General features: G+C 49.8%; 1 protein-coding gene across 1 annotated transcript; it reads left to right on the top strand.

Moving 5' to 3' along the window:
• The first annotated feature begins 992 nt into the window (after positions 1–992).
• On the top strand, positions 993–25,930 carry Rab20 (RAB20, member RAS oncogene family). The gene is made up of 2 exons (XM_075986140.1): positions 993–1,372; positions 24,957–25,930. Exons 1-2 carry the CDS (start codon positions 1,201–1,203, stop codon positions 25,481–25,483), a joined length of 699 nt encoding a protein of 232 aa, XP_075842255.1. The 5' UTR covers positions 993–1,200; the 3' UTR covers positions 25,484–25,930.
• Positions 25,931–27,547: the final 1,617 nt, after the last annotated feature.

Here is a 27,547-nt window from a genome sequence, read left to right as displayed (position 1 = left end):
AGTGTGGCCTCTCCTTTCAAAAAACTGGACCCGCTGGGCTTTATCTGTCCCAGGGTCACCCGTCCGCCTCCCTGCAGGCTAGAGCCACAGGAGGAAGGATTTTGAAAGAGTTTCAAGGGTTCCCTTACAGGAGGGAGGAAAGTCTTCGTAGCTGTCACCGCAAGTGCAAAGTCAAATTTTCCTATTGCCGCACAAAAGCTTTCTTGCAGAAGTAAAAAGCAAACCTACCTAGCAGGTCTCCCCCGGTGCCCTCACTCCCTCCGTGTCCTCCCTCAACCTCAGCAGTCTTCCCAGCCAGGTAAACTCTCCAGGATCACCTGTGTGGGTGCACCTTGGCCAAGGTGCACCGAGGAGCAGTGGGCAGGGGCGGAGTAGTGAAACCGAGCCGAAGGTGCCTGGGACCAGACACACATCGCTCGCCGAGCCATGGGTCACCAGCTCCAGGGCTGCTCTGCGCCAACCCGGGCTGATGAGGAACGCGAGTGTCCGAAGGAAGGCTCTCTGGAACTTTCACCTTCGGTCCCTCCCAGGTCCTAAGCTCCAAGTTTGGCAGTACCAAGTTCCAAGGTGGGGGTTGAGCGGTACGTGACCTGCTAGAGAGGGGTGGGGGATGGAGGCGTGAGGGTGGTGGTGGCGTAGTCTGGGCCCGGGAGCGGGGTTCCAGGAAAGAGGGTGGGGGCGGAACTGGAGAGGGGCTTAGAGGAGAAGCGATGGGAAGGAGTGGGGTCTGTGGGGGCAGGGGCCAGGGCTCTGGGACGGGGAGGGAAATGAAATGGGGACGGGGTTTGGGATTGCAGGGACGCAGGAGGGAGCATAAGTGAGGAGGAAAGGGGAAGAATGGGTGGAAGTGGGGCTGAGGTTTAGCTGAGGAGCAAGAACTTAGTTGGGAAGGGATGGGAAAGAATAGGGGCGTGGTAGAGGTGTTGGGGCACTGGGGAGGGGGCTTGGAAAAAGAAGGCGGGGCCGGGGCGGCCCTGGGGGCGTGGGTGTGGGCGTGGTGGCCCGGAACCCCACGTGGGACTCGGGGTTGAGTTCACTCTAGCCCGGAGAGCCTTAGCGGGCTTCCTCTTCGGCACTTCAGCGCGTCCCGACCTCAGGTCTGGGCCACTAGAGTCCGGGGTCCCTGGGAACTCGGGGTTCGCTACCCCTGGCGCCCTGGGCGGGTGACCAAGGGGCGCAGGAACCACCTCCTCCGCGACGATGCGGAAGCCGGATGGGAAGATCGTGCTGCTGGGGGACATGAATGTGGGCAAGACGTCGTTGCTTCAGCGCTACATGGAGCGCCGCTTCCCGGACACGGTCAGCACCGTGGGCGGCGCCTTCTACCTGAAGCAGTGGCGCTCCTTCAACATCTCCTTATGGGACACCGCAGGTGAGGGCGGCCCCGCCGGTACAGGCTGTCTTCCGGCTCCGCGGGGCGAGGAGTTGTCCTCTCCAGGCGCTGGGTCTCCAGCTCCGACTGTGGCGTTCACTGCTTCTCTGTCCCCGCTTGTCCTGCTTTGCTGACTGGGAAAATCTCCAGTTCAGCCCACTCTGTGCGTCTTCGCGAAGATCCAGGTTATCATGGAAGAGATCTCTGGTCCTCATCTTAGGTGCTTTAGTGTCCCCCTCAGGGTACCCTCCTTTGGTGTGCCAAGCAGTTCGAGGTGTCGAGCAGAGCTGCTATTATTGGCCCCCTAATAAACGAGAAAACTGAGGCAGAGAGTGTTGGATCGCCACCCCTGAATGTAAGTCAACTGGAAACCCGAGCTGGAATCGCCTCTGCGACTCAGGGTTATTTACCCACTGCTGGGTCTTGGCTGGTGCGCAAGTCATGTGCGTGGAATAGGTTCCTGTACTGGCCTTTTAAAGATAGGTAGTTAATTATTTTTAGTGCGTGTACTGTTTGTGATTTTTCCAGTAGGTCCATCTTCTTTTTGGACTATAGGTTAGCACTGGTTTGTTCCGTTTTTTCTTCCTTTTCCATGATAAAGAAATAAGATATTTTAAGTGAACAAACAAACAAACCCGGAAATGGTATAGTTTCGTGGAATGAGGTTTCCGATGTCTGAAACTCCAAGTTCTGATGTACTCAAAAGTCTTGCTCCTAATCCCTGACTTCTTGCTTTGGGCATATCAATCTGTCGGCTAGTAATGCACTCTCTGATGAAAACCGAGTTAGTGGCGCTCTCTGGCGCCTTCTCTGTTGTTCGCATCCCTCCCCCCTTTCCCTGTTCCTTCCTTAGCCCTCTTGGGGAATGCACTGGTTCCTAGTTTCCACGTCTTTCCTCTGACTTCACTCCAGGTTGTAGGTGAAGCATATGATTTTTCTCAGGCTGCCCGCTTGCCTGGCACTCAGCGCCCATGGATGCAATCTTGGAGAATCAAGCCCAGTCAGTCCGTGGACTCCTTTCCTAGTCTTGGACAGAGGGCTGCTTCTTTGCTGGGTTTAACTGCTGCCCTTGGTGTATAGGGGAGAACACGGAATTGGTCGTTTTTTTCCCCCCAACATCTCTTGATGTTTCTGGATTAGACACAGACATGTGGCCACAGCACACGTCCCCGAAGGGCATGAAGGAGCAGTTTCACTTTGCTGGGCGGAATGCATCCTGATCTTGGTCACCAGAGGATTTTGTAACACTGCTGATGTGATGATATCCTGAGACTTTGCTGGTTCCTCTTGTGGGGTTGGTAGCAACCCAACTAGTTTCCCAGCCTCCCTGACTGCTTTTGTGTTCCTGGAACACCCAGTGTGAAGCCAGATGACGAGGGAGCAAGGCGGGGTGGTCAGGCCCCTTCTCCACATTCCTGATGTCTGTGCACACATACTTGGGGGACTGCTTGGGGGACTGAGGTACAGGGTCAACAGTGGCCCATGTGACTAATTTAGTGCCTACTTTTGTGGTGACTTCTGGGCTGCTAGTCACTTGGTGGGAGCAGAGACGAGGGAGTAGTTACTGTCCAGGATTCTGTGTGCAGTAACTAGCGTAAAGTCCCTGCCTCTTTCCCAGTTGACTTTTAGAGTAATTTCCATAATGAAGACTGACCGAAACTTACTTGCTAGCTCTCCAGCTCCGTAGGTGGGTGGCAGCACACACCTGTGAGGGCTTTGTGACCAGCTGTAGTCAGAAACACAGCAGCTGGCCAGGATTTGTGTTTTGACTCTTGACTGTTCACGTGTTTGGCACCTGGAGCTTGCTGGGTGTGGCTGGGGATGGGAGGAACGTGCCGGCTCATTAGGCATCTTATTCTCTTAGTGTAGAGTTTCAGAGGTAGCCCAGGGGCAGGCATGTAGGGTGCAGACCTTGTCTGTAGGGGTCCAGGCATCCCCCATTGTTCTCTGGTTACTCATATACCTTTCCCAGATGGTCTGGTACAGAGGGGGTTCTCACCCTTTGTGGTAGAGAGAGGGACCATCACCCTTTGTGGGATGGTCAGGCCAGGATGGGATGATCAGAGCTGCCAGTGGTGTGGTGGTGTTACCTGCCATTAGCAAACAGATGCCAAACATCTTCCATGTGCTAAGTTCTGTTTCTAGCTCAGACCTATGCATGGCAGTGGACTGAACAGACTAGACAACTGTCATCTCGGGGTTATCCAGGTGTGCATCTCGTGGACTGTAAGCTGACTTTTCTTTCCTGCCCGCCAGTTCTCAAATAATCGATGCAGAGACTTGGTATGAATTATAAATGCTCAGCTGATAGCTCAGGCTTATTACTAACTAGCTCTTACAACTTAAATTAACCCATTTCTATTAATCTACATCCTGTTTCATCTCCGTGTCCTGCTGGCGACTCCTCTGACTCTGATCTTCTCCTTCCCAGTGTCCTTAGCCTGGTTTTCCCGTCCAACTTTATCCTGTCCAGCTATTGGCCAGTCAGCTTTTTTATTAAACCAATTATGGCATAATTTACACAGTGTACAGAAGGATTATTCCACAGTAATGGGCTGGTCTTGGAGCTTCAGATTCCAGAAGAGGGGGAAAGCAAGGCCTGAGTTTCCTACCAATCTCAGATCTGCTTGGAAAGCAGTACAGTAGTATGAGAAAGTAGCCGAGGGGCCAGTACAGACCCCTGCAGGCTGGACACTGGTCACGTGTTTGTCCTAGCCCTTTCTGGCTGTAGCCTCAAAGTCCGCCTCCTCACCCCCCTCCTGGCTCCTGGAGATGAGTTTGGGGAAGCAACTTAGAGCTCCAGCTCAGAACTGGGTCCTGCTCCTCCATCCGTGCTCAGCCCCTGTATCTTCTCCCTCGTCCTGGTGGTTGGTGCTGCTGCTGCTGCTGCTGCTGCTGCTGTTGCTGCTGGGTTCTTGGGATAGAGCTTTTGCTTGTGGCGTGGATCAAGGGGATGCAGATAGGTGGGGAGTGAGAGCCTGCTATCCACAGCCTGCTCTCTTCAGAGGGCCCTCTCTCTGTTGCTGCTGGACGCTCTGGCCTTTTAGTCCTTTGATATACTAACAGAAGGTTGTCCTACACACCCAAGGTGCAGCAGACTTTCCTGACAGGGTGTTGAATACTCCCTGTGGTCTGGACCTCACCTGTCACTTTCCCTTTCCGATGACAGTGCCACCCTCGGTCTTTCTTTGCTCCGCATTAATACAGGTGGCAGGGAGAGCCAGGCCACCTTCCGCATTTGCTTGGAAAGTCCTCAGTTGCATCACCTGAATGCTTTCTTTGCCACTCCCCCCACCACACACACACAGAGTCACAGACACAGATCAGTTTCCTGAGACCGTGTCCCTTCCCTCTAGGTTCCTCTAACTCACTCCTTTCCAAGAGAGGTTCACCAGCAGAACCAAGGCCTTGTCTTTCCACTGATCCCTAATAACACAACTCCGGATTTCCTAAGGTGATGCAGGGGAGGGGGAGCCCTCTTTCCTCTGCCTCCCCACCAGTGAACTTGCCACAGCCTGTTTCCACAGCCATTCTAGGCAGCCTAGGCCAGTTCTCCCTCACAGCCCACCTGCTCCTGTCCTCTACCAGTGGCACTGCTGAGCCACTTCACACATGCCACAGCGGACACATGTCACACGGTAGCCCACCCGCATCACTGGCAATCCCTAGGTTTAGCGTTCATTTGGTTTGCTGCTCTAGCAAGTAGAAACTGAAAACAATGTGCATTATTTCCACCTGGTCCGGAAGTCGGAGGTCCTCATCTGGCTACAGTTCAAATGACAGCAGGGCTGTGTCCTTATCACAGGAATCCCATTTCTGCTGCTTCAGCTCCGGGAGTCTTCCATGGCTTCTGGCTCCTTTGTCTTCTTTTCTGGAAACAGCTGTGGCTGGTGGAGTCTCTCTCTCCCTGGAACCCTGCAGCTGAGGGTCCTGTCCTCCTTGATCTCTCCTTGTTTTGAGGTTGGCTGAATAGGCGTCTTTGCTTCACTCTCTACTTCTGTCTTTGTAAAACTTTTTAGGTGGACTGCAGACAGGGAAAGAGGTCCGCCACTCTGGGGCAGCCTTCTGGATGTATTTTCCCTTTTGGTACAGTGTAACTTCTGGCAAATGCTGTCAGAGCTACTTTGGAATCTCCCTGCTGGCAGGGGGTGTGGGCACTTTTTGTGCCTGGGTAAAGACTCTTTCGAAAGACGATGTGATTTCCTCAGCGCCTGAAGCTTTTGTAATTTAAAAGTCCCGTAACTGCTGGGCAGGGCGTCCTGACTCACGGACTCAGAGGACTTAGCCACTAGTCTTTGCTAACAGCTTTTCTCTCTCTTCCAGTAAATGTGTACAGGAATGGAATCCACGGATTTCAGAAAAGGAGGAGTTTGGTGTGTTTGCCTTTTCCTTTAGTTTTGAAAAATTAGAGGTGTATTTACCACACTCATTTTGTGGGATGCTCACAGACTACTAGAATTTTAAAAAGACATTAACACGCTCGTTGCTCATGTACGTGTGTACAGGCAGGCACATGCATGTCACAGCGTGCATATGCAGGTGAGAGGACAATTTTATAGAGTTGTTTCTCTGCATCTGCTGTGGCCTCTGGGGATGGAACGGAGATCATCAGCTTTGCACACCGGCTGAGTCATCTTGCCAGCCCCAGATTATTAGAATTTTATTGAAGCTCCTGAGCTTGGAAACTTTCCAAGTGGGGCATTTTTTTGAAAAGCTACTGGCCTAAGTGGAGTTAAATTAGCAAACACGAAACACAGTTCCTCGGGGTGTGTTTATGTATTGCTCAGAGAACCCGGGCATGGCGTTCCTTAATTATAACTCTACTGGGTTGTCTAGAAGACACATTGTGTCACAGAGCATTAACATTCTCACCCAACTTGCCTAGCCAAGGCGCCATTTTTTATGTTGTGGCTCAGTTTTCTTTTTTTAGATAAAATTATTTTATCTTGGCCAGGTGGTGGTGGTGCATGCTTTTAATCCCAGCACTTGGGAGGCAGAGGCAGGTGGATCTCTGTGAGTTTGAGGCCAGTCTGGTCTACAGAGCGAGTTCCGGGACAGGCTCCAAAGCTACAGAGAAACCCTGTCTCGAAAAACAAAAACAACAAGAACAAAAAAAAAAAAAAAAAGGAAAAAAATATTTTATGTGCATGGATATTTTGTCTGCGTGTCTCTGAGTACTGTATGTATGCAGTGCCCACAGAGGTCAGAAGAAGGTGTCGATCCTCTGGGACTGGAGTTACAGACCATTTGTGAGCCACCACATAGGTGGTGGGGATTGAACTCAGGACCTCTGGAAGAGCAGCCAGTGCTTTTATCCTCTAGTTGTCTCTCTATCTCCTTCCTCATTTAGCTTTAAGCTTTAGTCTCAGCCGTGTCTGTAGGCATGAAGATCCACTTCCTCAATAGCTTCCACTGGTGACTCCAGAGGGAGCTTGCCTAGATGGGGAGTGAGCGGCCTTGAACGAATGAGTTGGATGGACTTCAGTGATGATGGGGGGTGCACTTGAGCTGCGGTCTGCTTGTAGGATCATTTACGCTCCCCGCTACAGTCTTGCAAGGCTGATACACATCATACCAACCTCAGGGGAGGCCTCATGGTGCCCTATCAGCCTGGTTATTTGCCTTTCAAGGACCCTGGCAAGCAGCAGCAAGACTCTCTCCACAGGGAGTTTACACAGTGAGGAAGTGGCTGAGCTGGAATCAGAGCCTGGTGAACTGCTCCAGGGTTTAACTGAACCCCTGCTGTGCCCTTCCCAGGGTGACGTCATACTCAGGAGAAAGTGGAGGGAAGAGTTCTCAATGTTTGTGTTCATGACTCCTGTATGCTAGTGCACATCACTGCGTAGTGTGCACTGAGCATGCAATATCCGTGAACTGCAAGAGTACACTGAAGTGCCAAAGTTAAAATCATCCCACCTTAAGGCTGCCTATCACACAGCTAACTGGAGGAATTGTTAAGAAAAAAAATCCTAAGAAGGACAGCCCCTCCGGCACAAAGAAATCCAATTAGGTCAGATCAAACCAAATCAAAATGCCCATCGTTTTATTAAGTGCAGTGGTCTTGGGTGGCCGAGAGTATGGCGGGGAGACAGGAAAGCAGGGAGCCCATGCAAACCCGGAACCAAGTGTTTCTCCTCTGGGAGCCCACTTAAATACCCTGTGGGAGTGGTCCTGACCCCTCCCTGGACCTGGCATGCTGGGATTTGGAGTCCAGACCAATATACTCCCAGTCCAGGGGGCTGGGATGGATGCCAGGGGATGGGGCTATGCTCCAGATTCAACAGGAATATGTTCAAATACATATTGAGTGCTCTTCTCTCTCATGTATTCTTCCCAGCTGAGGAGCATTTTTGAGTGTCTGAAGGCTGCAGTCCAATGCTAGGCATGGCATGGGGCAGGGTGCCTCCTTTGTATGCATGTCCCCATTCTGCCTGAAGACTGTGTCCTACACGGAGACCGGTCCTGTAGCTCGCTCCTGGTGCATGGAGTCCTGAAGACAGACACACACTTAGTCCTGTGTCAGAGTTCAGGATGTACTGCTTGTGAACGGCTGGCTCGGTCGGGCTCGCCAGGAGTGAGGCATGATGTCCTATCTATGTCACAACACACACTCCCATGCCTGTCCCGAAGACCAGAGAGCAGTCAGGAGTGTCACAATGCCTAGGGCGGGTCATGGTGTGCTTCAATAAAACAGCAGCTGAAGGAGCAGCTTTGCAACTGCCTGGGAGGCCGCCAGCTCAAAGCTCTCCTGGAATGACTGTTTCACTGGGTGCATCCAGGCGGGAGCTGCCTGTCACTCACGGCTGCACATGGACTGACTGAAGAGCTTGGGGACCGCACAGCACAGCCTTGCCTCATTGCCCAGCGGGAACATACTGCAACTATAAAAGACTATAAGAGCTGGAAGCTTTTCGCTAAGAAGGGCTCTATTCAAGACTCTGCTAGGACTGCTGGTCAGAGCCACAAGGCAAGGGAATTTAAAAAAAAACCTTTACACTGTAAAGGAAGCAATGAAATGGCATTGAGTCTGCAGACAACAGGCTTTTGCGTACAGAGAAAAATGTAATGGCTACAAAAACCTGTTAGAGATGACAAACACACACACACAGTAAAGTTCCAGGAATGAAATGAGGGCCTGACCTGGAGGTTTTTATTGTAGGTACGAGGGAGAGTACAGCTAGAGGCATCTGGAAGAGTCCAGAGCAGGGAGACAAAGTAGCAGGAAGTAGCAGGCTGATGCAGACAGCAGAGTGAACTATGGGCATGAGAGGAGTGGGGTCAGACAGACAGACAGAAAGGAGGACAGAGAGAGAGAGAGAGAGAGAGAGAGAGAGAGAGAGAGAGAGAGAGAGAACACAAGAACCAAGAGCATAGAAAGCACATGGCCAAAATGGCAGGATTACATAGGAGTGATAAACTGGGGGAAGGGAAGCCAAGTCCACAGGCTGGAGAGGTTTAGGCTGGCGGGGGGGGGGGGGGGGAGAACTGAGAGGAGCCACAGGTTCTGAGTGCTTGGAGGCCAGCATCTGCTTTGGTGTCCTAATAGGCACAGTGGTTAGCCCTTTTTCCCTGTTTCTTTTGGCCCTGACACAAGCCCACTTAGAAAAATGGGTGGTATTTCTATATGCCAACAATGAACTATCTGAAAAATAAGTTGATGAGCAGTCGTTTTAGAATAGCATTGAAAATAAATCAGATATTGGAAATAGAGTTAAGGCAGTGAAAGAGCTGTGTAGTAGTTTGAATGTAATTGGCCCCCATAATCTCATAGAGAGTGGCACTGTTGGGAGGTGTGGCCTTGTTGGAGTGAGTATGGCCTTGCTGGAGGAAGGGTGTCACTGTGGGGGCAGGTTTTGTGGTTTCCTATGCTCAGGATTCCGTCCAGTGTTTCTGTCGACTTCCTGTTGCCTGCAAACTGTAGTATTCTCAGCAGCTTGTCCAGCGCCATGTCTGCCTGCATGCTATCCCGTTCCCCACCATGATGATAATGGATTGAACCTCTGAAACTGTAAACGAGCCACCCCAATTAAATGTTTTCTTTATGAGAGTTGCCGTGGTCATGGTGTCTCCTCACAGCAATAAAAACCTTAAGACAAGCTGTGACATGAAACTAGAGTATTTATGACAGGACCTGAAGAAAGAAATACTCGGAAGGAGCTCACATGTCCATGCAATGTGAAACTATTGTTAAATGTCTATGCCAAAAATGATCTACAGATTCAATTCTGATGCTGGTTTTTTTTTTATTTTTTTTTTTATTTTCAAGACAGGGTTTCTCCGTAGCTTTTTGGTTCTTGTTCTGGAACTAGCTCTTTTAGACCAGGCTGGCTTCAAACTCACAGAGATCCACCTGCCTCTGCCTCCCGAGTGCTGGGATTAAAGGCGTGTGCCACCACTGCCTGGCTGGTTTTTTTTTTTTTTTTTTTTCACAAAAGTAGAACAAAAGTTAATAGTGATAGTTCCTCTATCACTACCCAGTTTCTGGGGAACTCTGGAGATCCAGAATAACCAAAGCAGTCAGACCAAGGAGAAGAGTCCTGGGGGCTTCACACTTCTTCACCTGAAAATATACCATATATCGGGACAAACAAGCCTAACAACAGGTGCCTTGATTGACGGCACGTGACAGGAGCCCAGAATAAACTCACGCATTGGGGGGTCAGTTGATTTTTAACAAAGGGCCAGGACATAATGGGGAAAGGGCAAACCCCATGTCCCTGTGCCGGAATAGGAAGCTGGACATTTCTTATTCCATCCCCCCAAAATCCACAGACGTGGGACTAGGAATGAGGTGAAGACATAAGGGAGAGCTACTCCATACAGTTCTGGGGACTTGCTTTTTTACCTTTTCTGTGCTCCTCTAGCAAAAACCAGCAGGAGCTGCAGAGATGGCTCTGTGGGTCAGGACCCTTGGTTTACAAGTATGAGGAGCTGAGTTTGGATCCCTGGTACCCACATAAAAAGCCTGGCATGTCTGTGTGCTCGCCTGTCACCCCAGTGCTGGGGGTAAAGTGGAGGTGGAGGTGAAGACAGGAAGATGGACCTGTGCGTTGCCAGCTTGGCTGAAAACCAGCAAACTTCAGGTTCGGTGAGAGACCCTGTTTCAAAGGACTAAGGCAGAGATGACCGGAGGAAGATGTCTGAGATTGCTCTCTGATGGCCACACGTGCAAGGGTGCACCAACTGCACAGCACAGCACACAAATAAACAAACAGGAAAGTGAGATCACAGCAGGCTAAAAAGCACAAGGGGGTGCCCTCCTGGGGAAGTCCCTCGCATTTGCAACACTGTGCCAAGCAGGGAGACCATGGCTGCATTCGTGTGCCGTCTGCACCGGCCATAGTTCCAGACTGAGGACATGTTCATGTCTATCAGAACTGGTGACCTATTGCTGATTTAGCCAGCCACATTTTCTACAGAGATTGCAAAACACATTCCAAACTTAATTAATTTTAAATCAGATTAACTCGGGTTACCTGTAGTGATGCCATTTTTATGAGAGTATCTCTTACATTCAGAGGCTGGAACGTTTGTTGACCCTCATGGACAAGTTAACAATATTCCTCAAGGTCACTTAAGACTTGACCTGATATCCTGCTGTGTAGTCAGCCTGTGTCCATCTTCCCTCCCTTCCTCTCTCCTTTCCTTCCTCCCTCCTTCCCTCCCTCCCTCTTTCTTTCTTTCTTTCTTTCTTTCTTTCTTTCTTTCTTTCTTTCTTCTTCTCTCTCTCTTTCTCTCTCTCCCACCCTCCCATCTTTCCTTCCTCCCTGTCTTTGTCTTTTCTTTTCTTTCTTTTTTTTGTGAGACAGGGTCTTATTGAGTAGATCAGGCCTCAAACTCACAGAGATCTGCTTGCCTCTGCCTCTTGGGTGCTGGGATTAAAGGGTGTGCCACCATCACTTGATTTAGCCTATGATTCTTGTGGAGAGCATTGTCAGATAAAGTGGATTAGCTTCCTTTTGTATATCCATATATCTTATGTATATATATTATATATTTACATGTATTATATATAATTTTAGGTAAATATAAAATAATATAATGGAATGTTTTCTGTACTGTTCAATACAGGGCAAAGCCCTTCGTTAGGGACAGAGATAATACAGGAAGGGAAAGTGGAGGATTCAACCTTAGGCTCACTCTTGGTCTAATCCACGGGGGAGTGCTGAGTTTTTGCTTGTTAGTGGGCGCACATGCTGGGTCTTCTGAGTTCTCTCTGTCAGCCAGAGTGTGCTGGCAGAGAACTTGACACAAGCTGGAATCATCTGGGAAGAGGGGTTCTTGACTGAGAAAATGCCATCAGATTGGCAGTTGATGTGGAAGGGACCAGACCGCTGGTGGTAGAGCTGCCTAGGCAGGTGGTCCTGAGCTGTATCAAAGAAGCAAGCTGAGCAAGCCACAAGTCTTTCCAGAACACACCCTTCCTGCTGCTTAAGTGACAGACCACGAAGGCCTGAGCCTCTGTCAGGTCCTGTTTCCCAAGAAAGAGCCCAGAAGGCTGCTTGTTCCCTGCCACGTGTTTCTCAGAGGGCTCTGTAAGCTGCAGAAGGAAGGAACTCTTCACTCAGCAAAGACCTTTGTGTTCTGGGACGTCTGCAGAGTGATGTGCCCACCAGAGCCTTTTCTGAATAATGCATTTCAAGAAAGCCCCTTTCGACTCTTAATGTGGTTCTTGTGGTCCGGTCTTGACTTTGAAGCAAGTTAAAGCTCATTTGAAGCCGTCTTTAGCTTCCTGTTTTAATAAGCAGACTTTGCAAGCGATTGGGTTTTTATTTGTTAATCTCCTTGGAGAATCTGTCGCCAGCAGGCCACACAGTGTCTAATTGAAGGAAAGGGAGATCGGAGAGCGGCTTTATGGGTGTTCTTTCTGTGGGTGCTTTTGTCTTCACAGCTAAGTCTGTTATATAAGTGTATTTTGAAGAACGTCTCTTTTTTTCCACATTATTTGGTGTGATTGAGTTACTCTCAGTAAATTCTTGTTTCATAAGATTTGTGATTTCAGCTCTGGCTACTATCCGTCCACCTTAGTGTTTCCCCAGCACCCCATTGTCAAGCCTCAGCCATGACCACAACTTCTCTGCGGTTTGTCATCATTGTGGGCCATGTGCTTTCTTTCTGTTTATCCTTTAAGTGACCAAACAAACCATCCAGATGACACTGCTGAGCTGGGTGAAAATCCTGCGGCGTGTTTAACTGTGACTCCGACGCTGCCGCCCAGAGTTCCCTGTCACCCTGCCTTCGGTGATCACAGCGGTTAGAAGCAGCTGTGGCTTACCTCTTCACGTGCTGGCTTTGGGTGACTGTGGTCAGGCTCTTCTGACTGCTTCAGCTTAGCTGTTTCTGCGAGTGGAAAATGCAGTCCTGCGAATCGAATTCTCTGCTCACCTCCAGTGTGTCTTGTCCCTGGGAAAGTCCCTGTGTTCCTCTGTGAGGTCGCCTGCCTGCAGGAGGAGGCTGCGTCTGTGGGAGGAGCTGTGCTTCATTCCTTAAGCTCCTCTGATTTTTTGGATTTGCCCAATCATCCTTCCTTCCTTTTTTAAAAGATTCATTCATGCCGGGCGGTGGTGGCGCACGCCTTTAATCCCAGCACTCGGGAGGCAGAGGCAGGCGGATCTCTGTGAGTTCGAGGCCAGCCTGGTCTACAAGAGCTAGTTCCAGGACAGGCTCCAAAAACACAGAGAAACCCTGTCTCAAAAAAACCAAAAAAAAAAAAAAAGATTCATTCATTTATTTAATGTATATGAACGTTTTGTCTGCATGTACAACTTTATGCCAGAGAAGGCATCAGATCCCACTATAGATGGTTGTGAGCCATCATGTGGTTGCTGGGAATTGAACTCAGAACCTCTGTAAGAGCAGCCAGTGCTCCAACTGCTGAGCCATCTCTCCAGCCCCCATCCATTATTTCTTTAGACTATGATATACCAACGTGCTTTTATTATTATTATTATTATGTTTTTCTAGACAGGGTTTCTCTGTAGCTTTGGAGCCTGTCCTGGAACTTACTGTGTAGACTGGGTTGGTCTCAAACTCACAGAGATCCACCTGCTTCTCCCTCCCGAGTGCTGAGGTTAAAGGCTTTTATTATTTTTTATGTGTGTATATGCGTGTGTGTTGTGTGGTTGTGTAAGGTTTGTGTGATATGTCCTCCTCAGCTGTTACCTACCTTAGTTTGGAGGCAGGGTCTCTCCCTAAACCCAGAACTCACCAGTTTGGCTAGGTGGGCTGTCCAGCGAGCTGCAGGGCTCTGCCACTCTTCCCTTCTCTGTGCCAGGTTTACAGAAGAAGATCCTATGGGATCCAAACTCAGGTCTTCTTGCTTGTGACAGAACCACTCCTAGACCACAAGCATCCATTTCCTGACCTCTGTTTTCTTCAACGTAGGACCCGAGGTTGACAGTGTCCATGGTATGAGGAGCAGGGACCTGAACCCTGGCTGTCACCTGCCCTGCTGCCCATGTGGACAGTGGCTCCTATGACTATGGCCTGGCACTGTCTCACATGCTCTATGTCCTAGTTCTGTGCTTTAGGGCAGGGCAGGGCACCTGCCCCTCCCCGCCACACAGCCAAGGAGGCCTGCTTTGGCAGGTAGGTCATTGGCCTCTAGTGGGGGCCGCTTTTCTGGGTTAACCTCTTCTTCCTGTGTTTGTCAAGAGTGATAAAGAGCCGGACTTGGCCCTTCATTTCTCACACAGTCGGAAGGGAGGGCGAAGGTCACTCCTGCACCCGGTGGCCTGGGATTGGGTTTAAGGTTGAGAGACAAAGCCAGATGCTGGTGTCTCTGGGGATCTCTGTCCTCGAGTAAGTCTCGTGCTCAGGAAGTGAGAGGCTTTGCTGACCTGGTTCAGGGGTGGTATTTGGGTTTTGTGACGCAAGTCCAGTGTCATCTGATCCCATTAACGACTTCTCCTTGTCCATTGAGGTTCATGATTGGCTTGTCTTGATTTTGAAGGTGGGACGAGGGCTGGCTGGCTGGGGTGGGAGGAGAATGCCTCTTGCCCTCCTGACCCTTGTGCATAGTGGGGACACTAAGGAAAAGGAACTGTGAGTCTTGATCGGTTCATGGTTTCTGATTTGAGGGGTGGCGGCCTCCAGTCTGCGCCTGAGTTGCCCAGGGCTGCTTTGGCGAGTCTCACACACTCTGTGGCTTACCACAATAGAAACTTACCCTCTCGAAATTCCGGGGGTTGGATGTCTGAAGTTCAGGTGCCAGTGGTTGGCTTGGCTCCAGGGCAGAAACCAAGTTTCCTTCATCTGGGGGATCCCACAGTCCTGTTCTCCAGACCTTGCTGTACCTCTGTTTGTCTGGCCCTCTGTGTGTCTGGCCCTCTGTGTGTCTCCTCTTCCCCCATGGCTGTGGCTCACAGCCTGCTGAACACTGGGCACCCTCCAGCGTGACCCTACCGTAGCTAGTCGTCTGTTTCCAGATAAGGTCACAGACACAGGGTGAGCATGAGGATTTGGGCTGTCTTCTTGGGGTGCAGCTGAACTCACTTTAGCGACTGTGGAGTAAACTTAACCTATTTTTGAACGTGAGTGGTGTTTCCCGGCCTTCTGCTCACCTATGGAAGTGAAAGTCAGAAGTCTGTGTCAGGCTTCTGAGAAGGCACAGTGTCCTGAGTGCCACTTCCCATCTGGGGCTGAGAACAGAGTGTGGTCAGATGATCAGAGACCCATTTGACCTCCTCTGGCTTCCCACCAGGGCTTCCTGGTTACCCATGAAGCCTTAGCAGTTGTTGAGTGGAAGGGCTGAGATGTGAGACACTGGGGCAGGCAGGGCAGTTAGATTCCAGGTGATTGGGATTGTTGGCATCTATGGCTTGGCTTGTAATCAAGAAGAGGGAAAAGATACAGGCTTGATTGGTACCTGAGTGGTGGCTGTGAGGGTCAGTAAAGCTGAAGATGTTGGTGCTGTTTTCCTCCTTCACAGTCTCCTTCCTGTGATGATGGAGCATCCCTGTGTCCTGAGAACTGGGTACCACACTGAGGGTGAACAGATGCAGGTGGCCTCTCCTTCCTGTGATGAAGGAGCATCCCTGTGTCTGGGAACTGGGTACCAAATGGACAGTGGGCAGATGCAGGTGGTCTCTGCCTCAGAGAATCTATATCTTTGTTGCTTAAACATAGCCATGCCTGTGTTAACTGAACAGTGGCGATGTTGCATGGTGTAAAATATACACTCAGTTTAGACTTGGTGGCCCAGCAAAGGACACTGCTTTAATTGCTTTCTTTGGACTGTATGTTGAAGTGAAGATAAAGCTATATTGGTTAAATAAAATACAATATTAAGATAAACATTACCTTTAATTAATTTTATAGTGTGTGTAGATGTAGCTTGAATTCTAATTGGTCTTAATAATAAAAACCCGGTGTTAGATATTAGGGAGGAAAAGCTGAAAGATCAGAGAAGCAGAACAACCAGTCACTAGCTCTTACCTCTACAAAATCCTCAGACCAAATGGGTTATCCTGTCTCTATAAGTCCTCAGACTGAATACTCTGAGCGCCTGTCTCCTCCTGCCTTATATTCCTTTCTCCACCCAGCCATATCCTTTCGTCTATACCTCTCTAGTGCTGGGATTAAAGGCATGTGGCTCCCAAGTACTGAGATTAAAGATGTGAGCCACCACCGCCTGGCTCTTTTAGACTGGATCAATTTCGTGTAGCCCAGGGTGGTCTTGAATTCACCGAGATCTGTCTTCCTCTGTCTCCCAAGTGCTATGAGTAAAGGTATGTGGCTTCTATGGCTAACTACTGGCTAGCTCCACACTCTGATCTTTAGGCAACTTTATTTGTTAAGTCACAAACAAAATATCACCACATATCCCCTTTTTTTGTCTAAAATGAAAGAAGGTTATAACTAATATAAGAAAAACTATATACAATAAGTACAACAACTACATACACTATATATAAGCAGTAAGTACACCAACAATGTCTAGTCCATTTGCATTTGACAAATTCAGAGAAAATACTCCTTTATCTATCCATTTTGGTGAGTTCCAAAGGTTGTAGTTAATTCATTTTCTATTCTAAGTTACATTATCATCCAAAACTATCTTTTGATAGCTCTCAACTTTGTACACTTTACACTTAAGTGAATTTCTTTTCTGAGTCTTGCAAACAAAACAATTATAATGATAGCTATCTAGTCTTCAGCTACTTCAAAGACCCAAGAAGGAAATAATATTAACTGAGTAAGCAGGAAGTGCAAGCGAGTGACCTCCAAAAATATGTGAAAAATGGCAGAAACAGCTGGCTGCCTGGACAGCCACCCAAGTTCCCTCTGTTGGTGCTTCCATCCTCAGCCTAAAGGTCTAGAATAGTCAACAGATTTTTCTATGAAGCAAGATATTTGAAGGACTGTCCCACCTTGTCTTGACAATGTTTGACAGTCAGTCTCTTTTGTGACTTGCTTGTCCAATTAGGACAGCATACAGGCAGCAGTTGATGCAAGGGCATTTTCTTGCCCAGTGACTTAACTTTTGCCACAAGAAAGTAAACTCCATGTGGAGTTTCTTTGATACCCATTATCTTCTCTGAAGTAGATTGGTGCTTCCAGGAGCAGACATGTTTCATTGTCATAAAAAAAAGTACCTGTATTATTAAAGCATCTTAAATACCATCTTCTGTATTCAGAGATGCTGCCATTGACTTTGGAATGGGGGTTCAGAGGGGTGATAGGAGGCCAATATGTAGGTGTTTGGGAGTGTGTGTTACCACCACCATGGCCATCCATGTCTGGGCTTTGGGTCTCAGAGTCAGATGTCGAGAATGAATCTGGCCACCTGGGACAGATATCCCCAGATAAGTGGGAAGGCCCCCCTGGGCTGAGCCAGTGCTGGGCTGAGTCAGGGAGCCTGGGCTGCCTCCCCATTTGGGATTCTGGTGATCTGGTTCTGGTGCAGATGGCCTGGAGGGCTGGTTTGGGTGGTTTGCTGGTGAGTGGTCTGAGCAAGGAATGGACCAGTGGTTCTCGACCTTCCTAACACGTGACCCTTTAATACAGTTCCTCATGGAGTGGTGACCCCCAACCATAAAGTTATTTTCATTCCTACTTCATAACTGTAATTTTGCTACTGTTATGAACTGTAATGTAAACATCTGATATGCAGGATATCTGATATGTGACCCCAAAGGGGTCAAGACCCACAGGTTGAGAACTGCTGGTGTATAGACTTCTTGACCAGTGACTGAGTCTCTCCAGAGTCCCAGGGCTTTCTTCTCTGTACATCTTCTCTGTGGACACGCCCTTGGGTAGCTCAGAAAACTCTCCAAACCCTAACTTCATTTTCCAGGAAGGTCCTCTTTGTGGGTCTTGGGGATGAGCGTGGGAAAGAAGCCTTGGATTCACCATGTAGAAAATTCCCTTTCTCGTGGGACATATATTTAAGAGATAAGAAAGGAGGAAGTCACTTTAAAACTAGAAAAAATCTCAGGTTTAAGACTCCTGGCTATGGGGGGCTGGAGAGATGGCTCAGCGGTTAAGAGCATTGCCTGCTCTTCCAAAGGTCCTGAGTTCAATTCCCTGCAACCACATGGTGGCTTACAACCATCTGTAATGAGTTCTGGTGCCCTCTTCTGGCCTGCAGACATACACACAGACAGAATATTGTATTCATAATGAATAAGTAAATAAATATTAAAAAAAAAGACTCCTGGCTATGGTCTCCATCATCCCAAACCCTTCAGTCATGAAGGATGATCCCAGACTTGAGGCTGGCTGCTGATTCTAGGAGTTCTACCTTTCCATTGTGGGCCCTTGTGTTGAACTCTGGCAGGCAGAACCAGTGCTGGACAGTTGCCAGCTCTGTGGCTCCTCATACTTTGAAGGCCGAAGGAAGTCTGTGTGTGCTGCAGGGGATTTCCACCATTGGATTTTCAGCAGAAACCACCGTCTGGGCCACGGGTCAGGAAGGGGCTGATGATAGGGAAGTGGGCAGTGGGTTCCGTCTCAGTCACTGTTGTATTGCTGCAAAGAGACACAAAACTCGAGTCAACTGGGGGCTTGCTTACAGCTTCAGGGGTTTAGTCCATTATTGTTATGGGTGGGGGTGGGGGAGCATGGCAGCCGCAGGCAGGCATGCATGTTGCTGGGGCGGTAACTCCTGAGCTTTACCTCCGGATCCACAGGGAAAGAGAGACAAAGACGCTGGGCCTGGTGTGGGCTTTTGAAACCGCAAAGCTCACACCTTAGTGACACACTTCCTCCAACTAGGCCGCAACTCCTAATCCTTCTAATCTTGTCAAACAATTCCACTCCTTGGTGACTAAGCATTCAGATATATGACCCTGTGGGAGCTGTTCTCATTCACACCACCGCAGGGCAGAGTGCTCTGCTATCAGGCCTCTTCCTGGGTGTGTGGTCACTGTGGGGGCCTCAGACCAGGTTTGTGCAGGTCCTGGTGAGGTGTTGTGGACCCTTCTGGCCACCCTTGAAACTGCGGCTCTCTGAGGCTTGCCTCTGTGTGTGTGTTGGGAATGGAGCTTGGTAGCTGGTCTAGAGATGATGTATCAGAAAGACTGGCTGTTGAGACCACTCTATACTTCTTGGGGGAACCTCCGCAGTTAAATGCACCCTTATTCCTGAGAGTACAGGTTCTAAGAAGCCAAAACATCACTCCCTCGGGGAAAGCACTGTAGGTTGAGATGCAAAGATGATGTCTGGATTTCTGCCTGGGCTGATGCTCTGGGAACTTCCCAGTGGCTTCCTGAGTCAGAATACTAAATTGCAGACGGTCCCATTGTGTTAGCCTCATCTGAGACATTGTCAGAGGAACAGCCAGACATTATCAGACCAAAGCCCTCTCCTGTGGTCTGCCTGAGGTGGCTTGTGCCATGGCCTGTTCCACAGGATGTCATCAATGATACTGTTTATTTTTGGAGACATAGTCCTCGGTGTCCTGAACTCACTAGATAGACCAGACTGGCCTTGAATGCACAGAGATCTGCACAGCTCTGCCTCCTGAGTGCTGAGATTTAAGGTGCACACCACCACGCCCATCGACGTTGTTCCCTTAGGAAAGCCCTGGTGCACGGAAAGTCTCAGATAAAGCCTGCTGGTGGCACTGAAAGCCCCTGGCTTGCTGCTCTACACTCTGTATGTACTGTCTGCAGTGGAGGCTGCGGGCAGCAGCCTTATACAGCAGGGCCCCAGGGTCCCACCTCACAAATCTAGGGAGACATGTGGCCCCCGTCCCCTTGTGCGTGTTTTCTGTACATGTCCCTGGAGAACTGTGCCTTCTGCAGGCTGTTCCAACAGATGCAGGTCAAATGTTGTAGATCTGGTGTATCGAAGGTAGTTTATGTCTGGCTGTAAGTGTTGCCTAACGCTCACTTGGCTTTATGAAGTAGAGATAAAATAATCTTTGCAGTAGCATTCATGGGTTAAGGTTGGAAACACTGGGGAAATCTTAAATTCATTTAAAAAAATTAACGTATTTGGAGAAGCCTATCACAGCTTGCCCGGATTGAGTCTTGCAGGTCTCCAAGACTGGGCTCTCGGCTCCGACCTTTGTCCTTATCCCCAGCTCTGCTTCCTTGCATCTTTTCTATATCTTTTTTGCCTACACCATCACAGGGGTGTTCTTGCAGCTCCTGCCCAATGTGGCAGAGCTTGCTTGTACAAATTCCCTTTCTCTGGGCTTGCATGGAGCTTATAGCATTCATCTGAGTTTTTCGTTTCAGCCAGCTATTTTTTTTTAAAGTGTTTATTTTCTATGGTTCTGGGTAATGGGGCCCAGGCTGGTGACCTCAGTCCTGGCTGCACACTACACGTGGATCTAGGGTCTGAGTATCAGTAGTTTTAAAAGAACTGCCCTCCTACCCCCACTCAGTGAGAATGTGTGGGCAGGGTTGTACATGATTCCTGCCAGACATACCAATCCATTCAGTGATGCGGAATATGGAAATAAAAACCACAGACATTTGGACTCAACGGCTGTTTGGCTTGGGGAGACTGGAGAATGTAGTCGAAAGTGACTGGGCTGTTTTCAGAGCCCCAGTAGCTGAGCCGGGTTACTGCCGGCCATTGGCTTCCGTTTTCCCCACTTTCGCCTCTGGGCCATTTTTAACTGCGGTCTAACAGCCAGTCAGGGAAGTGCCAGGATTAGGGAGAAGGTCATTCTCAAGAATCAGGGAGACAGCAGGGTGTGGGTCAGCTGCCCTGTGGGCAGCAAGCCTGGGGGAGTTTGCAGATGTAGCCGGAGAGACTAGAGCAGGACCGAGCGTGCTCCCCATGAGGGCTGAGTGGGAGGCTGAGACTCATGATTTATTGACCACGTGCTAGGTGCAGGGCTGAGCTGTTTACAAGGATGAGGTCATTCTCATTTTCTCAACCAACCTCTTGATAGACAGGTACTACTCGGATTTCATCAACGGGAAACTTAGACTCAGTGCTAAGAGGCTTCCAGACTCACAGGGACTTTCTGTGTGGATTTCGGGATCCCCAGGAAGACATTCTGGCTGCCAGTGCCACGGTTCTGAGAGGAGCCATAACACACTGCCTGTAGTTCCTTGGTGTTAATTCAATTCTCAGGGAAGTCAAACACCTTGGTGAAGGACCCAGGAATCCAACGTGGAAGGAGGGAGGGCGCGAGAGGATTAAATACCCACGTGTTACCAGGGGGAGGGTCTCAGGACCCGTTTAAGCCCGCCTGACTTGTGTACAAGTTCTGGGATACATACAGTGTTACATTTAAAGACAAGGTGAGTTTGGAAAGTCAGTCCAGGAGGGAGGTCCTCTTGACATCCGTTTCTCTGCGTTGTCTCAATGCCTGGGATCCTCCCCTCTTTGTCCCTGCTACCTTTTGCTAGGACCGTCTTTTTTTTGTTTTTTTTCGAGACAGGGTTTCTCTGTAGCTTCGGTGCCCGTCCCGGAACTAGCTCTTGTAGACCAGGCTGGCCTCGAACTCCCAGAGATCCGCCTGCCTCTGCCTCCCGAGTGCTGGGATTAAAGACGTGCGCGCCGCCTGGCAGCTAGGATTGTCTTATTATGGACAGTGCCCACCCACATCCGTGCAGCCTGTGAATCCCATTAGCAACTCAAAGAGCTGCAGATTCTCTGCCCCCCCCCCCCCACAGGGTTTCTCTGTGTAACAGCTCTGGCTGTCCTGCACCTCACTTTGTAGACCAGGGTGGTGGCCTCAAACTCACAGAGATCCACCTGTTTCTGCCTCCCGTGTACTGGGATTAAAAGTGCGCACCACTGCCCAGCTGAGCTACATACAGATTTGAGCATGAAGACTAGCTAGCAAGTTCTTCAGCTGGTGTAAGTTCTGCGCCTGATTGGCTGACGTCATTACCGGCTGGTCATAATACGGCAAGCACCATTTGGCTCTCTGCTCTGCTTCATTCGGGGTTTCTTGTTTGACATCTCCTATTTCGTTCAGTGTTTATGATCTTTATTTTTGTGTAATTACCATTTACTTTTCAAAAGGCAAATCTTCCCCCCCCTCCACCCGGACAGAGTCTTGCTGAGTAGCCCAGGTTAACCTGTAACTTGAAACCTCCTGCTCCTGCTTTCTGAGTGCTGGGACCGCAGGCATGTGCCACCACACGGAGTGTCAAATCAGTTTATCTGGGACAGAAAGCCATTTGGGGCGTGGGTGTTAATACAGTTCTTTCTTTGTCCTGAGTGAACTATGTCACAGAGACTCGAAAAAAATTCTTTCAGGGCTGGTGGAATATCACCACTCTGTGTCCTTGTGGTCAATCTCTTGTGAAATCTGGTGGCTGAACGGATACTATTGTCACAGTTGAAAACCTCATGATCCTGGAAGGTTGTGCTGAGAGATGCCTGGGGTATGTGTGTGTGTGTATGTGCGTTTGCATGTGTGTGTGTGTTTGCATATGTTTGTGTATATATTTGTGTGCATGTGTGTATGTTTTTGGGTGTGTTGTATATACATGTGTGTTTGTATGCACACACATTTATGTGTGTGTGCATGCATGTGTGTGTTAGGTGGTACACTTCTCTTTGGTAAGCAAAAGTCTGTCTTATCAGTGTTGCAGACTCTGCAGTGGGACAAAAGCCACACATTCAAAGGACAGCATTGTTTGGTTGGGGGTCGGAATGCGGCCATTTCAGAATTACTGAAGATGGCATCTGGCTGAAGATGGTAGTGGTGGAAAGCAGGCCCAGGACACCCTCATTTCTTATTCCATGAAACCTTCAACATCTCAGTGGATGGATAAGCCCAGCCCTTGCTCAGACAAAAGGCTAAAATGCATTGGCCACAGACAAAGCTGCCAGCTACACTGCCATGTTTAAAGATTATGATTAACCTTGGTGACGTAGCATTGGGAGGCAGAGGCAGCCGATCTCCATGAGTTCAAAGGCAGCCTGGTCTGCATAGCAATTATAGGCAAAACCAGGGATAGAAAAAGGTGAGACCCTGTCTTAAAACAAAAACCAAAACCAAACAAAAAACAGTACAGTTGGACCGTGTTTTCCCTGGTGTGTAGTTCACTGCCAGCATGTAATTCTGCGTTTCTTTTCCTGTGTGGTAAGATACTCCGACAAGAGCCACTTAAGGGGTGCAGGGTCATTTCAGCTCACAGTTCCAGGTGCAGTCTGTCTTTGTGGGGAGTCATGGAAGCAGGGCTTATGGTTGGAGGCAACTCCCTCTCCATTTATATCCTACAGGATCCCAGCCAGGGAGTGACCACCATAGCAGCTGGGTTTTCCCATCCCAATTAATATTGCGATTAATATTGCATTTATGCAGGCGTGCCAAGAGGTCCATCTCCTAGGTGATCCTAGACGCTGTCAAGTTGACAGCACAAACCGTCAAGTAATGCGACCCACCGGCAGGTGGACCCACCAGCAGGCAGACCAGCCGTCGTGGCTTTCGAGGCAGTTGCAGTTCTGGTGTTATTTGCAGCAGTTGCTTGTGGGATGGAAGGCATCCATCCTGTCTGAAGACACCCCAGGAGCACTTCTGCAGCTCACTGCTGGTCTTTGTGGCAACGGAGTGCAACGCCCTGTGCAGTGGCTTTCCCTGCCCTCGCACGGCTGCTTCCTAGGTCCGTGTCCCCATGTCAGAGCAGACACGCTGCAGATGTGAGAACACTCCTGAGCTGTGGATGGATGAGGTCCACACCCCACGAGAACAAACCATCGCGTTCCCTACGAATCAGACGTGGCTGGTGACACCTCAGAGTGTGACACAGAGACCCACAATAGTGACAGGTGCTTACATCACACTCTCAGCATTACACACACACGCACACACACACACACATAGACACACACAGACTCATATATAGACACACACATACACAGAGACCCACGACGGGGCTGTGGCTCAGTGGCAGGTGCTTACATCACATTCTCAGCATTACACACACACACATATACACACATAGACACACACATATACACACACAGACACATACACAGACACATATACACATAGACACACACAGAAACACACACAGATACACGACACACAGACACACCACAACACACACACAGATACACACAGACACACACATAGATACACACACACAACCAAGACCCATGTGGGTAGTACTGTGTTTTTAAATTTTTTATTTTTATGTGTAAAGGTGTTTTCTGCCTACATGTATACCTGTGCGCCACTTGTGCAGGGGATAAAAGAGGGCATCAGATCCTCAGGAACAGAGTTACAGACAATTGTGAACCCTCGTGTGGATGCTGGGAATTGAACCCAGGTCCTCTGCAAGAGCACCAGTGCTCTTGGCCTCTGAAGCATCTCTCAAGTCCTGGCAGCCTCATGTTTAAGCACAGTTTTCCTTTTTTCCCTGTGCATGCGTGCGTGTGTGTGTATGTGCATGTATGCACACGTGCACGTGCATGGTGTGTGTTTTATAAAGGTGGTGGACCATGCTCACGCAGAGGTCAGAATAGGACACTCAGTGACCTATTCTGTCACTGTTCGTCTTAGTCCCTGGAGATGGGTGTCTGTCACTGAATCTGGAGCTAGGCTAGGGGCTACAAACCATGGTGTCTCTCCTTTCTCCTCACCCCAGGGCTAGGTTTATGGGTATGCATGTGGCCATGTCTGGTTTTTATTTTTTGAGGCAGGGTCTCAGTGCTATCCCAGAACTCCCGGAGATCTACCCTACACTGCCTCTCAAGTGCTCCTGAGAGTTAAACAACATCCACCATGCCTGACTGTATGTAGCTTTTTACATGTGTGTGGGGATTTGAACTCAGGACCTCAAATCATCTTGTTTTAAAGTGAGAACAGGCAGCTACCCTCTGACCAGGAGGCACCTGTATGTCCCTCGTCCCGAATACTGACAGTGTTGTGTTGTTAGATGGAGTGAGGACTTTTGGGGTGTCTGGAGTGGAGAACCCAGCCTTAACTGGACACGGGGCCTTGCTCAGTCACCTGGGCCAGCTTTAGCAGGGCATGGAGTCCTGACTGGCCACCTGGAGCAGCTTTATTTATCTGGCCATTAGTGTGTCAGTGCTCTGCCCTGGGATCCTCAATCCTTGGGGGGGTGGTGGTTCAGGGTGGGGAGCCTGGCCACAGGGTCGTTCATGGTGGGTGTATCCTGAGATGAATAATCGTCTCTCTCTGTTTGCTTCCTGCCAGGGCGGGAGCAGTTCCATGGCCTGGGCTCTATGTACTGCCGGGGGGCGGCCGCTGTCATCCTAACGTATGATGTGAACCACCGGCAGAGTCTGCTGGAACTGGAGGACAGGTTCCTGGGCCTGACGGAAACGGCCAACGAGGACTGCTTGTTTGCCATCGTGGGAAACAAAGTGGACCTGGCCATGGAGCCAGAGGGTGGAAAGAAGGAAAGAGAGGCCTCTGGGAAGGCAGGGGGCAGCTGTGTCTCTTCCAGGGTACCCAGGCAGGTGCAGCCAGAGGATGCCATGGCCCTTTACAAGAAGATTCTGAAGTACAAGATGCTGGACGAGGGGGAGATGCCAGCCGCCGAGCGGATGTGCTTCGAAACCAGTGCCAAAACTGGGCACAATGTGGACCTCCTCTTCGAGACCTTGTTTGACCTGGTGGTGCCGATGATCGCCCGGCAGAGGGCTGAGGAGCCGTCCCAGATTGTGGATATAGCCAGCTGCAAAACGCCCAAGCGGACTAGATCTGGGTGCTGCACCTGATGGCCGAGGCCCCCCTCCTGTCCCCTGGCGTGTGTGGGAGCTACTGAACTCAGAAGTTCCACAGGACAGTGTGTATAGAGGGCGCTGGGTGGAAATGCCCACCAGGGGCTACTACAGGCCAGTGTCCCCAGCAACCTCTGGGCATCAGGAGGTGGGACTGAAACCCTCTGTGGAGCCAACCTGGTGCCGCCTCGTCTACTGCCCCGTGCGTATCAACCACCGTCGTGCAGCTTGCTGTCTTGGGAGCTGCCTTGCAGTGGGCTTGACTCTCACGGTCACTGCCTCCTGCACCATGTCTGCTCTCTGGGGTTTCCCGTTTGATGTCTGTACTTGATATATTCTGATGCTGAGTCTCCATGGTTGATTTATACAAAATCAGGAATGGCTGTTTTTATACCTGGTGAACCCCAGGTGGGCTACATGTTATTAAAAAGGATTTGAGGAAAAGCTTTGTTATCGGGAGTGTTTAGCTTTATTTGAACCCCAGGAGATTCCTTGATTCTGGGAGTTGGGGTGGTGGCCATGAACCTGGCATTAAATTATGGCAGTGCGTCTCTCTCTCTTTAAAGTTTTGTTCAGTCCTTGCAAATTCCAGGCCCAAAAATTTCCAGGGTATTTGGATGAGCCTTTTACCAAGCTGCCTGGACGGCATGATCTGGCTACACTCACAGCCTTGATCTTGATCTGGTCTGAAGCCCCCCTCCCTCAATTCCAAGTCAAAATCCCTTTGTGGTTTTCCTGTGGGTGGTGAGGAGGCTGCTCTTCGAGAAGCTGACGGCAAGTGTGGGAGACAATAGCGCCTGTGTTCTTACACAATTCGTTGAGAGCTAGCAGGCAGGAACTGGGGCTCCATGAGGCGGGGAGAGCTGCCCTTGTCAGATCTGTGGGCGGCTTTGCTAACGGCTGCTGCAGGCCTGAGTGGCTGGCCCTGAGAAGCCTGCATCTTTCAGAAGAGATATAGTGTTGCTACTGAGTGTGGGATGGATCATTACCGCCAAGGCCAAGGCTTCCTCGTGCTGGAGTCGGGATCCTAGAGCCCGACCTTCGGACCTTCCCTTTCACAGTAGCTTGCTAAAAACTGAGAGTGGATGAGTTCACTTTTGCTGGAGTGTCTGAAGCACCCCAGTAGGGGCAGAAGCTATACTTCCTGTCTGTGAGCTGTATCTTGACCAGTGACATCTGGGAAGTGTGTGACTCAGAGACCCTGGGGCCGCTCACCAAGTGAAACTGTTGTGACATGACATGATATTTGCAGTTCGTGTTTGAGGTTCTGAATGAGCAGGAAAACTCCCAGGACCTCTTCCCAGCGTTCTCTGACTTGAGTCCCAGCTGAGGAAATATCCCTTGAATGACTGCATGTTCAGGGACAGATACCAGTTCCACTTGAGTGTGCTACCTGTATTCCTAGCTCTAGAAGTAAAAGTAGCCATGGGCTCCTTTGACTGTCTTGCTCTAGAACTGGGTGAGGGACAGTTAATTTGTCAAATGCCTGCCTAGCAGCCTGTATTCCCCGCTTTCAGCTCCCTGGTGATGTCTTGTCAGGAAAAATGAAACGGCACGAGCTCTTGACCCGAACCCCAGCACCCTCTTCTGAGCAGTGTTTCCTGGGAACTTTGTACATCAGCCTTGGTCTTCCATGGGGAACCAGGTCCTTGGGTCCTATTTACGGGGTCACATGGCTTGTGTTTCTCTAGGGAGCCACAAGCTGTAGGAGTTCCCCGGTGGGTGGCTTGTGTTTGTGGAGAGCGTGGATGAAGGCAGGACGTGGGAATGGTCTGAGGACCAGCCCCTGAGCGTTCTTCTTTACCTTTGCCTGAACGTGGTGGCCCCAGGAGCCAGTGTTGGGACCATTTGGGGTCCTAGCCTCCAGCTGCTCTTCCCTGCTAGAGATCTTTACTTCCCTTCTGATTTGAGTTACTGAAAGCTGTGTCAAAGTTGTTTACCAGCTCTGCTTCACGAGCACGTGTTGCCTTGGCCTTGAGGATCAGAGGATAAGGTTTTCACCTGCTGGCCCACCTGACTGTTGGGTATATAAGCCTCCAAGGTGCTTGAATAGGGGGCCTC

This window comes from Microtus pennsylvanicus, chromosome 9, assembly GCF_037038515.1.
Source record: "Microtus pennsylvanicus isolate mMicPen1 chromosome 9, mMicPen1.hap1, whole genome shotgun sequence".
Classification (NCBI taxonomy): Eukaryota; Metazoa; Chordata; class Mammalia; order Rodentia; family Cricetidae; genus Microtus; species Microtus pennsylvanicus.
Note: the sequence above shows the minus strand (reverse complement) of the source record. Positions and strands in the feature narration are given on the sequence as shown.